The sequence below is a fragment of a genome, unplaced genomic scaffold, assembly GCF_019419815.1.
Source record: "Pyrus x bretschneideri cultivar Hongxiangsu unplaced genomic scaffold, Pyrus_bretschneideri_v1 Contig31, whole genome shotgun sequence".
Lineage (NCBI taxonomy): Eukaryota > Viridiplantae > Streptophyta > Magnoliopsida > Rosales > Rosaceae > Pyrus > Pyrus x bretschneideri.
In genome coordinates, this window is record NW_025999624.1 from 3,386,386 (window position 1) to 3,400,743 (window position 14,358).

The 14,358-nt window shown below is 36.0% G+C and overlaps 2 protein-coding genes across 2 annotated transcripts; one reads left to right on the forward strand and one right to left on the reverse strand.

Annotated features, from left to right (window-relative positions):
* The first annotated feature begins 1,789 nt into the window (after positions 1-1,789).
* LOC103934579 (phytochromobilin:ferredoxin oxidoreductase, chloroplastic) lies at positions 1,790-7,168 on the forward strand. Its single transcript, XM_009344329.3, has 8 exons — positions 1,790-2,215; positions 4,100-4,216; positions 4,898-4,992; positions 5,485-5,578; positions 5,690-5,821; positions 5,972-6,076; positions 6,593-6,643; positions 6,725-7,168. The coding sequence occupies exons 1-8, from the start codon at positions 1,994-1,996 to the stop codon at positions 6,908-6,910; spliced, it is 1,002 nt and encodes a 333-aa protein (XP_009342604.2). The 5' UTR covers positions 1,790-1,993; the 3' UTR covers positions 6,911-7,168.
* Positions 7,169-7,450: 282 nt separating this feature from the next.
* On the reverse strand, positions 7,451-12,523 carry LOC103929551 (sanguinarine reductase). The gene is made up of 9 exons (XM_009338765.3): positions 12,143-12,523; positions 11,492-11,604; positions 11,106-11,159; positions 10,912-10,996; positions 10,558-10,663; positions 9,724-9,810; positions 9,468-9,565; positions 8,567-8,676; positions 7,451-7,662 (listed from the first exon to the last, which is right to left on the reverse strand). Exons 1-9 carry the CDS (start codon positions 12,447-12,449, stop codon positions 7,597-7,599), a joined length of 1,026 nt encoding a protein of 341 aa, XP_009337040.2. The 5' UTR covers positions 12,450-12,523; the 3' UTR covers positions 7,451-7,596.
* Between the last annotated feature and the right edge of the window lie 1,835 nt (positions 12,524-14,358).

Below are 14,358 nucleotides of genomic sequence, written 5' to 3' on the forward strand. Positions count from 1 at the left end.
TAATCAAATATATTGTTTGGCTTCAAACTTATTTATATAACAACGTGTCAACATTTTACTGTATAAAAGTCATAATCAGAACTGTTCGTTTTTCATCATAATCTAAAGATCTTATTAAAACGAACACATTTACTTCGAACCACTTAATTATCTATATGAATCAAGCACACCAATTGTTCAGTGTGAAATTGTTATTTGTTACTATAACTATTAATTTATTTGATAGATAAAATCCTAAATTATTTATAAATTCAAGGCCAAATTTTTTTTCTTGGTCCCTGTGGTGATACGACACTTTCAATGTGACCTTGTGCTGAAAAAGTTATTAATTAAACCCCCGTGGTGAGTCCTGTTAGCAATTGAGGTCCAAATCCAAACTTTCGTTAGTGTTCCGTTAAATAAACTCATGTGACTATCACGTGGATGAGTCAAATTCATCATTTCAATCCAAATTACATCCTATTCCATGGACATCTAGCATGACTTAGGTATACTGTATATGTGTGTTCTTTCTGAGCGAGTTATGACATACACTTGTTTCTCTTGCGAGTTGGCATCTGATTCTAGTATACAAAGCAAATTGAAACAAAGGGGATATAATTTACATTAACCATTCAGGAAAGAAAAAATAACTTCATCATTTCTCATACCATAATGTATTTTGCACACTAATGACAAAAGCATATATCCAACCCAAAAATAAATAAATAAATAAATAAATAATAACAAAGAAAAAAGTATTTCTTCCACAATATATTGTGGTTCATCATAACAAAAAGTCATTAATTTTTTTTTTCCACAAAATAAACAAATAATCTAGTTTTTTCACAAAACAAAATCAATTCCCTTCGCTTCATCAATTTTTTTTTGTAAGGTATTGTGCTTTTTCATTTGTTGACTTTGCATGTTGTGCATTGGGGCCATTCCAAAAGGTCTCCAAGGAATTTTAGCATTTGATTATATTGCAGATGTCATTTCAGGAGGTCTCCAAGGTGCATTGAAAGGTTGTGTATTGAAAGACTACGACATGCATCAAACTACACTACCAATTAAAGACACAATTGAAAGGCATATATGCAGATTGGTACAAATTGATTGAAGAATTAAAATTCAAATAAGACTAAGTTTATAACTCAAGATCAATGACGTGTTGGCATTGAAAAAGAAAACAATAGTTTATTAAAAGTATCAAGATTTCCAAATGAAATCATACCTAAGAAATTAGGTGCGATTTTACATTCATCTCTTCTCCTAACCATTGACATGGTTTAATAGGTTTAGTTTCACTGCGTTTAAGTGTTTTTTTTTTTTTTTTTTTTTGGTAAAATCTAATTTCAGTTAAACTCTAAGTCATACTAAATGTCCATCACATACAATGTAATTTGAATTGAAATGACAAATTTAACCCACATGAATTTAGTTAACGGAAGACTAACGGAAGTTTGGATTGGACCTTAATTGCTAACAAGACTCACTACGAGGGTTTAATTAACAACTTTTTCACCACAAGGGTCACATTGAAAGTGTTGTGTCGAAAAAAAATTTGGCCTAAATTAAATGAATATAAAAAATAATATTTATATATATATATAAATTTTTTTTTTGAAAGAAAATAATATTTATATTTAAATAACGATAACAAGAATGATGATTTTGATTTTAACGTTGGTACAGTAAAATATTTCGAGAAAATTTCTAAGACAAGCAGTGTCCTACTGTCCGAATGAAGCATACGAGGTGGGGTCCATGTAGATTTCTGCTCACTGCCACTTCTGTATTACCGGATAGAGTTGAACCCAACACACTGACAGAGGAGCAATCTTACCATCTTTGGCAACACCAGAAAATATAAAAAAAAAAAAAAAAATAAAGGAAAAATCCTAAACCCCATCAGAGAGGGGTTTATTGAATTTTTATGGTTGCTGTTGGTGGTTGATTGCCTCAGTGCAAGTTTCTCTCTCTCTCTCTCTCTCTCTCTCTCTCTCTCTCTTCAATGGAGTGTTCTTCTTCTCTAAGGTTTTGCATACCCAATAAACCTTTGCCATCAATCAGCACTGTATTGTTCTCTAGTATTTGCAGCAGCAGCAGCAGCAGGAGGAGGAAGCAGCAGAGACTCATTTCCCAACAACTCTCTGCAGTTTCTTACAAGAAATTCATTCACTTTGCTTTGGAGGAAACCAAACTCCACACCCATCTGGAACCTTCTCCCTTGCAGGTATATATGTATTTATACATTTATAAATACACACACACACACACACACACACACACACACACACACACACACACACACACCTGTATGCATTCTGTTGCCTTTCAGCATACATCTTAGATCTGGTGTGATTTGAAGTTTTGTGCCTTTGGCATTGCAATTCTTGGATGAAGAAATATTTTCTATTATCTTTCAAAGTTATTGAATGCTGGTTTGCTGCACACCTGTTTCTTGAAAATAAAACAAAGAGGTTCGATGGTGGAGTGCCATTTTTGGAGCTTTATAAATGGCTTTTTTCTTTTGGGTGGATTAGTTTGGGAATTAGTTGCTGTCTTCCTTTTTTTAATTGCTGCAATTTTAAATGTGTGTTAGCATAAATGGTTTTGTGCATTTGTGGTTAAATAATCACATTACTACATGGATGTTCCTATTGAATGAGAACTTCATCAGTTAGAAAGAAGCAGGGAATAGGAAAATTATGGTACGAAGATCAGTAAATGCACATATGAGGAATCTAACATATGAAAAGCGCTTCGGACTTTTGCTCAACGTAGGTCGCAACTGAGCATATTTGAGCAGCTTTGGCCTCCATATGTTTCTCGATTCGGCCTCCCTTAATTGGCCCCTAGGGAACTTACAGTAAGTTAGGTGGAGCTTTGTTCCCAATCGTGTGAAGTGCCAAGTCTTTCTTTATAACCATTATCATAGATTATATATCACCAGTATAAGTGCTCGATTTAACTGGAATTTTTTTTACATGGGAGAAAAGGATTACTTGGTGTTGGAATATAAAGTGTCTATTGACTTTCAATTTGTGTGTGGTTAGGAACATGTTCTCCATACTTCATTTGAGTGTCAAATCACCTTTGTGATGCTTCTCCCCCGAGGTGTCAGGGCCAGTAGGGACTTGGGATCCCCAATCACCAAGCCAGTGCTATCCTGAGCACTAGGGTTGGGCTAGTACTTAGGACTGGAAACTGAGCATTGTGAGTGCTCAACTCAAGATAGAGATCTGATTTGTCTTCGACCAAGGTGCTCAGGCATTGTCCAGAGTGCTTGGGTAGGTGGTCAGGTCATCAAGTCCTATATTCGCACCATGTGGCTCATTCAAAATGTGTGGTTTGATACATTTTTTTTTCTCAAAACATTTCCAAAAATCACCAAGCCGTTGCTTGGATCCCTATCTTTGTTTCTACCCACGGAGATACCGGATAGAAATCTATCTGTGAATTGATCGACTGGTTTTGTAGTTTCTTTGAAAACAATCTTTTTCACATTACAAAAAAAGAATTGTTCTGCTTTGGCATGCGGTCCCATTGGCATGCATCCAGTAGGAATTGAACCTATGAATTCGCTGATTATGAGTTGGGCGCTGTAACCATTCAGCCATGGATGCTTAGCGGGGATCCTTGTACATGGTGAATAACTAAATTCCAATTGAAATGAAATCTTTAGGATAAACCAATGCAATTTAGGAGGACTCAATGAAAGGACATCAATTCGGTATGGTTTCAGTAGAGTTAGCTGAAAGCACTGTTGTATTCGACTGCCCAAATTCTGTACAAAAAATGAAATTGAATCGTCAGAACTGTGAGATGTTAACTGATTGATTGCAATTTAGCAAGGATCGTATCATGTTTGCCAGCAGTATATCCTTCATATTCAATTCCGTTTAATAAGTATTAAATTCATATAGTCTCTAACTAAAGTGTTTTGCTAGAAGATAATGAACTTTTGCAACTTCCACATTGGCCATTTCTTGAACAATTTTTTTTTTTTTTTTTTCATTTGTGAGTACTCTTTTGCTGCTTTGATAGTATCAAATTATCAATACGTCACAATATAACCACCTCTCATAATATTTAACATTCCTTTGTACGTCTTCAGGAAAGATATAATTCCAGGATTTCAATGGATGGTAAAGCAGATATTCAAATGTTATCATTCGAAGCTACTAAAATCAGACATCTACGAAGCTTATGCATTGAGAGCCAAACAATGCAGGTATCATGCTTTAACATGTCTTTTTATTTACTCTATGATGCTCACAAGGCTCCATTTTATTCAATATGTTAGTTTCAGTTTGATTTATCATTGCTATAATCCTGGTGCAATAAGTCAGCTAATGAATTTTCTGCAGTTTGCTATATTTCAAAAAAGTATTTCACCAGCATATTCAAATAGAGGTAGTTCATTTGAGGTAGCGTGTGAAATTGATGGACGAAATTTGTTACAGACCAGTTGGAAAATGAACTGTAGGATGATTTATGTTTTTCGGAATTGTCTACATAAATAGAGATGATTACATGTCCTGTGCGAAATGTGCTGTAGCCCCACGAATATTAATTTTCTTGACAAAAGGCTTGATCGGTTTTATATCTACAGTAATTTGCTTCCCAACTAGCTTCATGGTTAAGTTTATTTTTTCATGTTAGATCTTTTCCCACTCTTGACGCTATGAAGGGACAATAATAATATAATATCACACAATTTGATTTAGCAATTAGCATTTAGAAGGTGAACCATAAATAAAGCTGAAGCCATATACTGCTGTTGTAGCGGAATTTAATCAGCATAACTTTTCCTTGAAGTAGTGCATGTATTGTATATTCTGTTATGATCTATAGAACTACTCACATTTTCCTTTGCAATGCCAATAACTGTTGTATCATAAACTGTATGCAGATTTTGGATTTTGCTGTCTTCCCAGAACCCGAATTTGATATGCCCATATTTTGTGCCAACTTCTTCACCAGTGCAAATATAAACATAGTTGTGCTGTAAGCTCTTATTTATCAATGTAATGTTGTTCCTTTGTCAATTATTACTCCGAATCTTAAGCATAAACACAAATACATTTATTTTTTCTTTTATGAAAAGCTAGGGGTGAGTTACAAGAACAAAATTACAAATATATTGGCGTCCTACTTTTTCTTGTATGATTCGTTTGCTTTTCCAGTTTCCATCCTTTTAGAATTTTATACACAATCTCTTATTGCTTTGGATTTGAGTTACCTCTTCGTAATCTGACCAGCCCATATTTAGCACAGTTATTTATAGAAGTCCAACTTTCTGGCTTGATATGTCGTTAAATTATTTGTCTTTTTTAGTTCATGTTGGATGTGGTGATCTAACAACTCCACCATTTACCTCACTTTTGTATCCTCTCAAATTATTAGTTTTAGTGCAACAGAACTGTAATTTTCTTGCTGTTGCGGGTTTGGTATCGCTCATATATATTGAAGAGCTTACCCGTGATTAATCATTTATAGGGACCTCAATCCGTTGCACGATGTAATCAGTCAAAGGCATTACAGAGACAAATACTATAAAAGCCTAATACCTCTTGGTGTTAAATATTCTGAGGTATGTGGATTGATTCGAACTGGCGCACCTAATGTAGGATGTCGATTCAATAGTAATTTCCAATCCTTCTTAAGAGATATTGCATTGCAACTGAACTCAGATTTCATGCAGCTTTTACCCTGGGGAGGAAAGCTTACGAGCGAGTCACTTAAATTCTTTTCACCAATTGTGATATGGACAAGATTTACGTCAAGCCCCAAAAATTATGATGTTTTATATTCTGCATTCATGGATTATTACAAGGTATAGATTTGATGGACTTTATGGCCCCAAATTTGTGATATTTTCGTAATGCCATCAAGTGGAATTGGATATCAAACGTTCATATTGTAGGACAATTAACCTGTAGGATTCCAAATTGTAATATACGACAACTTCCTCTTGCTCCTGCAGGCATGGCTTGCGCTGATGGACCAAGCAGTAGTGGAGACAAATGCCTCCCAAATTATATGTAACCGTGAAGCGCAACATAGATATCTAACATGGAGAGCAGAGAAGGTGATTTATTATCTTTCCCAAGTTTTTTGTTACACACATTCCGCATCTGTTGTATGAATTCTTTGTGATTTATTATATGATTCTGGAATAGATTTTCTTGTGAAGTCATCGTGCATCCCTTCGGTTTACTCTCAACGCTTAAAAAATCAGTGTTTTAGGTATGAAACACAAAGATAATGAAGAAAAGAAACACAGGTATTTCCCGAGCGTGTGGTAGATTTATCGCTGGAAATGTTGGAAGATTATGAAATGAACATTTCCGCCAATGTGATCACTTTCATAATATTTATATTTTCATGCCATGAGGAAAACGGGCATTCGGAAAGGTTTAAGAACGATTTATGAAGAATTAGTCGTTGACTGTGATGCCAAAAATTGACAAAAGTTGAGTAGTGAAACCGAGCATTATACGGGTTGAATGATCTCCTAATCTGGTTGGCTAAAGTTAGAGTTTAACTTTAATCCCCAATTATCTGTTTATGTGACTTATTTTGTTGAGGTAACATATGAAAACAGGATCCCGGACACGCACTACTGAAAAAGTTGATTGGGGAGACACAAGCTAAGGTATTATTAGACATGAATGAGTTTGATTTTCTTACATCAGTGCAGTGCAGTGCAGTTTCTTACGTAAAATCTAATCCGTAGGACTTGCTGGTGAACTTCCTCTTTAATGGAATTGATGAGCTAGGAAGCAAAACTTTCCTCGATTACTTTCCAGAGTACGGCTGTGAGGATGGGACTGTAAACCAGAGTCGCAGTATGATAGGAAAATCTTTTGAAAGTCGTCCCTGGGATACAAAAGGAGAATTTATTAGTAACAGAGACTTTTGAAAGTTAGATTGTAACATTATTATCTTCGTATCTGTTCCGTTCGTCTTCCCTCTGTGGATTCTTTCCCTTCCTTTTTGTTCTTTCGGAATCCAGATTTGTATATGGTAATATAACTTTTTCTAGATAGACGATGGTAAGATGGAGTTACTGTTATGCAGTTCAGTTGGGAACTGCTACTCAGTTGAGTTTTGTTTATGCCCCTAGATCATGTAATTTGCCACCTAATGAATAAAATTTTAACTCATCTCGAGTTGAACATCTTGTCGCATTGCCGTTTCACAAGTGACACAATGGCAAGGATGATATATTTTTGTGATGAGTTCGATACTTGGTTGTGGCTAGTTCCGTTGTGTGCTAGAGTGGTTTTGTTGTGGCAGATGCAGAGTAAAAGTTTACATAAATATTCTATAGTTTGTCCACTAAAGGAGAAGAATTGCAAGAAAATGGTACCTAGAAACTCACATATAAACCAAGATTCTCTAGTTTCAGTGTGGATGTTTAGAACATGAGATCACTTCTAGAGGATGCACGAGCGACTGATAAGCAAACGAAAGGGAACAAAATTTACAGATCTTAATCGAAGTATTACACAGTAGTTATTTACACTATACAGACATTTACATATGTTGTTTCCAAACAGTATCGTCGATATACATGAATGATCCAAATGAAATCCAAAAATATAGTCATTGAGCTCGGGCAGCTTTGAACAATTCCCGCCACTTTTGCTGATCACTTCCTGGGCCTTCTCCCTGCACAGTACAAGATTTTTCCGTTGGAAAGGAATTCCTCAAAGAATAACAACATGATAGGGTTAACTGGAATCCTTGATATTTCTATCACAGATGCAACAGATCTCTAATAACACACGGCTGCAATATCCAGCGTGTTCCAAATCCTGAAGGGTCAAAAGCAGTGTACTCTTATACACCGAGTGGAAAAAATAGAACGGAAACTGATTCCGGTCATCTCCCTCAATTCAAGTTCATTCCCAAAGACTTATTTTGTTGCCTCATTATGTTCTATTCCTTATTCTAACAGCTACTTATTCGGCTTCAGGTGTCACTTTTCCTGACATCCAAACTTGAAGGGACACTTTCAGGATGTATATCCTGGCGAGCTCATGGAAATAGGTGGCCTAGAAACTGCAACATCCCCATCAGGATGGAAAATTCACATTCCACTGGGTCTTCCATGTTCATATGGGTTGCTGATAAGCCAACATCAATTTCAACAAGCCAAAAAGAATGAAGCTGAGGAACCACGCACAACCAGCCAAACTGTGGAAGCTAATAAGAGTTTACGAAAGCTTTTTTGGGTCTTATATAAGAGAGGTTCAAATTTCCCTAGAAACAATTAAGCAAGGACACCATTCACCTTTCAACATGCAATGTAGATTATCAAAACCTTAAAGTTTCCTTTAGAAGCATCACAGAGCAATTTACAGGCTTCCACTATTAGTTAGGTTAAGTATTAACGCATGACCTTTCAATTCAGGCGCATTTCCTCTTTAGTTGTGGGCAGTAAATCTTCAGATATACTTAAAGACTGACATGAAGTTTGAGTTCAAATGCCAAGGGATGCTTAAAATTGAGACCAGACATACATTACTATGTGGTGACCTCCTAACTTCTGCAATCATCTTTAGAAAATTACCTCGACCGAGTTGACTTCAAAAATTTGTCCTTCGGTACATTCTATGTCCAACGCCTGTATGCAAGCTTCAGCAACGACATGCCTGCTAACCTCTCCAACTAGCTTATCTCCTGGTTCCCATAAAAAAATATGAACCGATTAAAGACATTCTAGGAAGGAACTCAATAAAAAAACCATGTACGCAGACGATCATTCTTTCCTGAACTTTAGGACTTGGTGAGGTATGACAGGAATATATTGGAGTCTTGCAGAAATTTAATTTTGAGATATTTAAATCACCATATTCAACTCAACACAATTAAGCCTTCCCACATGGTTGGCTCAAGTGTGGCTTGATGCAGGATAAGTTACTAGCTACTGAGCAATGTTCCAGACTCAGACTAGGCATCTACTAAGGCAGCATCAGTTGTATTAGGCTGCTAAAAGCCAGGAACAAACAAATATAGACACAGCAGCTGTATTCATGTCAAGGTTTCTGACGTATAAATAATGCCCATCCCTAAGTAATGCAGAAGCAGAGTAAACACACAATGAAATAAGTTATAAGTCAAAACTCATCTGCATCAAAGCCCCGAAAGGGAATACATTGACAACAACATAATTACATAAGAAAACAATGTAGTACTTTTCATATTGGTCCATCAGCCCCACTATAACATTTTAAATAGCAGTTTCCCATATTAAACCCTTCCCCTTCCGCCTATCTCTCATCCTAAAGCAAAGTATTCCCTTGACATTCTGCTTTCGTAACCTCTTATTTAATATGGTTTTGTGTTCTTCTGCTTTTTGCGGTGCTGCCAATTGATGCTAAATTTTTTATACAAGACCAGAGGACCCATAATTGAGCCTCATGTACTGAACCTCTAATTCATCTATGCAATGCTCGGTACAATTGAAGTACCTTGACCTAATAGGACTGCACGCCGTTTGCCAGCTGTAGCTTTGAGCAATGTATTAAGATCATATGATGTGTAAGGTCCATCTGTCAATCTACCAGGTCTGAAACGCACCAAGAACGATATAAGCAACCACTGAAAGAATAATCAGCCGCGTTTCTCTAACTTGAAGTCTGCCATATACAGCTGCTTTATGAAAGATCTATTGTCTCTCAGAGAGTCAGAATTAAAAGACAAGTACATTAACGAGTTTACACAAACCTGATTATTGTAAATGGTAGGCCAGAATTACGAAGCATATCCTCCCCCATCTTTTTATATTTGAGAACGCCAAAAAGGTTCATAATGCTACAAAACAATGTAATTCAATTATTCTATGTGAGAAGAAGATAGAAAAGTGAAACTCACTTCATCTGTTCATCATGAACCAATTGTATGAACATGGTCAGTTCCAAATGGAGTTCATGTCACATCTTCAAAATTTTTAAAGCCATAACAAGAAGAGGTACAAGAATGCTACATTACTCCCGAAGAACTATATAGCCAATAAATCTCACATCTGCTCTATGAAGAAGAAACCAATCCGAGATTCCGAAACCAGATAACCATTCACAAAAATACGCTGTTATTGGTACAAGTAAACAGTGCTTAAGAAGATTCTTGAATTGCAAGGAGTCTCATTTTGTAAAAGGAGAAAAAATATCTTCCTTTAAATGCATCCTGTATGTGATGTAGGACAGGAACTTTGGCACTTTGATTGCTGTAAATTGTTCGTAGGGAATGAACAAGAATGTCAAGAAAACAAGGACACAAGCTACTACCGTCAGACCTACAGTTGGCTGCATCACACAATCTTTTAAACATAAGCTTGCTGGAAAGCTCTGTAAATTTATTTGTGCCTCAAATGAAAGGTTCACAAGCCCCATATGGTTTCTATGCCGCAGCTTATTAGATGCAATGCATGAGTTCCAGCCATACTATGAACTATTATCAATTCCCTGTTGGGATCTTATTATGAAACTATGAAATTTCGAACGCTACACAAATCTGATGCATTTAAATCCCTAAATGTAGTTCCGAGTGAATTAGTATTACCTCCATGGCAGTTCATTTGACTTCGTTACACCTACTGATGATACAAGAACAATTCTCTTCAGCGATGAAGGCAGTGCAGATATAAGATTTCTCACACCCTCCCAATCTTCAACAAAAAGTTAAAAGTCAAAATCTCTGAAAGCATAGTTCTAGATGAATAAGAACATTCGGTTGTGAGCATACTACCCATGCAAGCATGTAGATGAAGTTGGCACAAAATTTATGAATCTATTCGGTATGCAAGGCTGTTCAGCAATCTATTACATCCGAATAGAAGATAAATAATGCAACAAGTTGTATGATGGAGATTCTTGCTCACTCGTAAAGAAAAAGTTTCAAATGGATAATTCTAACCAACTCTTTCTGGTGTATTATCGCCTTCCCACCGCTTTGAAGGAAAGGCAGTAGTTCCCGAGCAGCAAATCACATGGGTGACTCCCTAAAACATAAGACATTGTAAAACTAATACTTCAGAATCATTAATCATAGACACATTTATATCCAGTAAATGGAAGAAAGGTACAAGCAACTGAACTTAAAGCACCAACCTCAAAAATAGATGGATCCAGATCCTCTGGATTCCGAGTGTCCCCTTTGAATACCTATCAAGTTTCCAATATTTAGAACTTATACCCCTACTCCTCGTGGAAGGATACAAATTTAAAGCAAGAAAATGCAGTGCATTCATCCTCAAAAAATAATTTGGAGGAAGAAATTATGAAGGGAATTGGGAAAGCATAGACAATTCATCCACATGTTAAATGCCACCTACTATAATTAATCCAAGTGTTTGGCTCAGTTAAGTCTCAACCTCGTGTCTTAGTATATAAATCACAGGGCTCCAGAAAAATTACTTAACAGAAATATATGCAAAACATTTGAGTGATTGATTGATAGGAATCTCCAGATAAATTACTTACACAGAAATTGGTACCTGCAATGTTTCTTCATCGTGTTCACCAAATAATGTAGTGGCTTTCTCGGGGTCACGCAACAATAGTCGGGACTTGATATTCCGGTCGAGCAACGAAGCCACCACCAGCTGACCTGGAATGAGATTAAGGTTACAAAGTTGCCAAGAAAATCATAAAAGAAGTAAAAATCTTGGGAGTACTTATTTGATACAGATACACACCTACTTTACTAATCACTACAAAACCAATCGCATTTCCACAATCACAAGACTCAGTTTCCATAACGCACATAAACCAACATCAATTACAAATAACCAAAAACAGAATTCCATACAAAATAAAAGTACTAGTAATATCCACACACACATACATACATACACATATACACACATACATACATAAATACACACACAAACTGACAAACACATACATACATACATTTACACACATACGCATATATACTACATACATAGTGTTAAAAGATGTCTATACTGTCTAACTCTGGATTAAAATATCGCTTAAATAATAATAGATAAATAATAAGAGGGTGTCACCCCTGCAACAGTTTAAATTAGATTAGAATATCACTCGAAAAGTAAAAAAAAAAAAAAGATGGTATATGTAAGCAGATGAAGAGCTAGTAAAGCAAAGCAGGACCACTTGGGGAATACCAACGCCGCCGGTGCCGCCAATGACGAGAACGAGCTTGGAAGAGGAAGAAGGGGAAGCTTCTGAATTTCCGGTGCGCTCTGAACTTGGGGACTGGGCGACTTCCTCTTGGACAGCACCAAGTGCCGGTGGCGATGATCGTCCTTTAGAGCGCGAAATGGTTGTTAAATTGAAGGAGGAATTTGCATGGAGAACCAGAGGTGGTGGAATAGAAAAAAGAGGTATTCTGTGAGGGTGGTTTGGGAGATTTCTAGCTGGGATTGGAAGATTAAGAATCGAAGTAGGTGAGAGTCTGGAAGCCATGGCCATGTGAGCAAGAAAGCAGAGGAGGGAAAGAGGAGATGGAAACAGCAGTTTATGACTTGTGGTCGTTGTATTTCTTATCAGATTTACCAAAATGTCCCCCAAATATCCATTCCATTTACTGGCAAACAAATTCTTATTTTATTTTTTGGTTTTTTTCAAAAGAAAACGAAATTGCCATTAAGTGGTATTTTTCATTTATAAGTGAGAGATCTTAGATTTTATTCTCGTTAAAGGTGAAGTTAAACTACATTATTATGGTAAGCCGTTGGATTTATAATTTTTTTAATTGTTTTAGCCGTTGGACTTAATTTTTTGTTTTTAGATTTTTTTTTTTTTTACCGTTAGATTTGCTTATATTCGTTTTCAATCGTTGGATTAAATGTATTAATATATATTTAGAAAAAATTGAATCTAGACCTTAGTTGAATCACGTGGGCCTTCCGATAAAGAAAATAGTCATTAGTCTTTCTGCAAGTGACCGACAGCGTCAGCAACTGAGTCGTAGCACTAGGTCTCAGCCACTAACCTTGGCTCATTTTCTTGAGTAAATTTGGCCCAAGAAAAAGTTTTAACCCAAAACCCTTTTTTGGGAGAATTTTGGGCGACTTTAAAACTTAAGTTTTGAGTTTTAACCCAACTATTGGATTTGATCTTAGGATAACTGGATGTCCAAAATAATAAATGAAATCTCACGTTTGCCGAGAAAGAGCTTCCTATCCAAAGCTGATTATCACCAAAAGTGTGACACAATCAAAACAAGAACATCAATAATGAAGTTAGCCTCGTGAAGTACATGACGAAAATTGATGAAAAGAAATCGACAAGCTAGTCTTTGAATGTTGAAGATGATGGTACGAAACCTCCATAAGGATCCTAGGACTTGAGCAATAGTCTTTTTTTTTTTTTTTTTTTTTTTTTTTGTTAAGCACACAAATTTTAAAGGATCCTCATTGTAATTTTTTTTTTTAACTTTTAATTAAAAAATAGCACACAAATTTGATATCACGCTCCGTATTCTGTGTTTGACCTCTGTATTAAAGAGTGTCAGTTATGTGCTTAGTTTTATGAGTTCAAACAGCACTGTTACTCAAATATGGGTCAAAGTCAGGCTGAATTCGGATTCCATAACCATATTCCTTAGTAGGACGATGAAAAATTGTCCTTGATTAAAATGGGCATCAGCCTCTCTATCAATGCGATCAAAATGGTCAAACTGCACGAACCTTATCACAGTTGGCATGGGAGGGTGGGGCTGACGATAGATTCAATCCTCAACTTATAGAAAAATGGGCTACTGTTAGAACTAATGGAATCATCATTTTGCATTTGTTTTGTTAAACTGGGCCAAAATCAAAGAAATTTGTCTTTTGGACGGACAAAGTGTCAAATATAGAAAACTTTTGGCGTGATAACACATGGAAAGAAAAAAGTACGTGTGCGCAAACAGCTTTAAAGGGTTGCGTAGAAATATTTTACATTGGCCATATCTGTAAAAAAAGAATAGTGTAAATATCTTAACTCTACTCTAACTAATATTTCGGCATTTTGTGATAAAACACCCCACATGGGATTGTGCAGTGATAATTACCAAGTTAGGAACAATATCGATGTTGTTGAAAAGTTAGGGACAATATCTGTGTTGTTGAAAGTGGGTATTCGGTCCGGTTCTCTGATAATTATAAGTTAAGAACAATATCGATTTTGTTGAAAGTAACTTTTGGCCCGACTCTCTAACAATTCTACAGGTTGCACCAATTATGTTACAGGTTCATAAGGACCAATTTTTTGTTCTTTCTTTTATTCGATCATTTGCCTGTTATACCTGCTTTGCCGTGTCGATACTCCACAAGACTGCTCAACTTATAGGCAAGTTACAAAGTCAATTCATCTTTCTTCCTATAAATTATATGTA

Bases quoted from the DNA above. Each gene is read 5' to 3' on its own strand.
- LOC103934579 (XM_009344329.3), top strand. From the start codon at position 1,994: ATGGAGTGTTCTTCTTCTCTAAGGTTTTGCATACCCAATAAACCTTTG. The intron at 2,216-4,099 runs GTATATATGTAT...GTACGTCTTCAG, and splicing joins TGGAACCTTCTCCCTTGCAG to GAAAGATATAATTCCAGGAT. The intron at 6,644-6,724 runs GTATTATTAGAC...TCTAATCCGTAG, and splicing joins TTGGGGAGACACAAGCTAAG to GACTTGCTGGTGAACTTCCT.
- LOC103929551 (XM_009338765.3), bottom strand. From the start codon at position 12,449: ATGGCCATGGCTTCCAGACTCTCACCTACTTCGATTCTTAATCTTCCA. The intron at 11,160-11,491 runs GTACCAATTTCT...GAAACTTGATAG, and splicing joins ACGATGAAGAAACATTGCAG to GTATTCAAAGGGGACACTCG. The intron at 10,997-11,105 runs GTTGGTGCTTTA...CTTATGTTTTAG, and splicing joins TGGATCCATCTATTTTTGAG to GGAGTCACCCATGTGATTTG.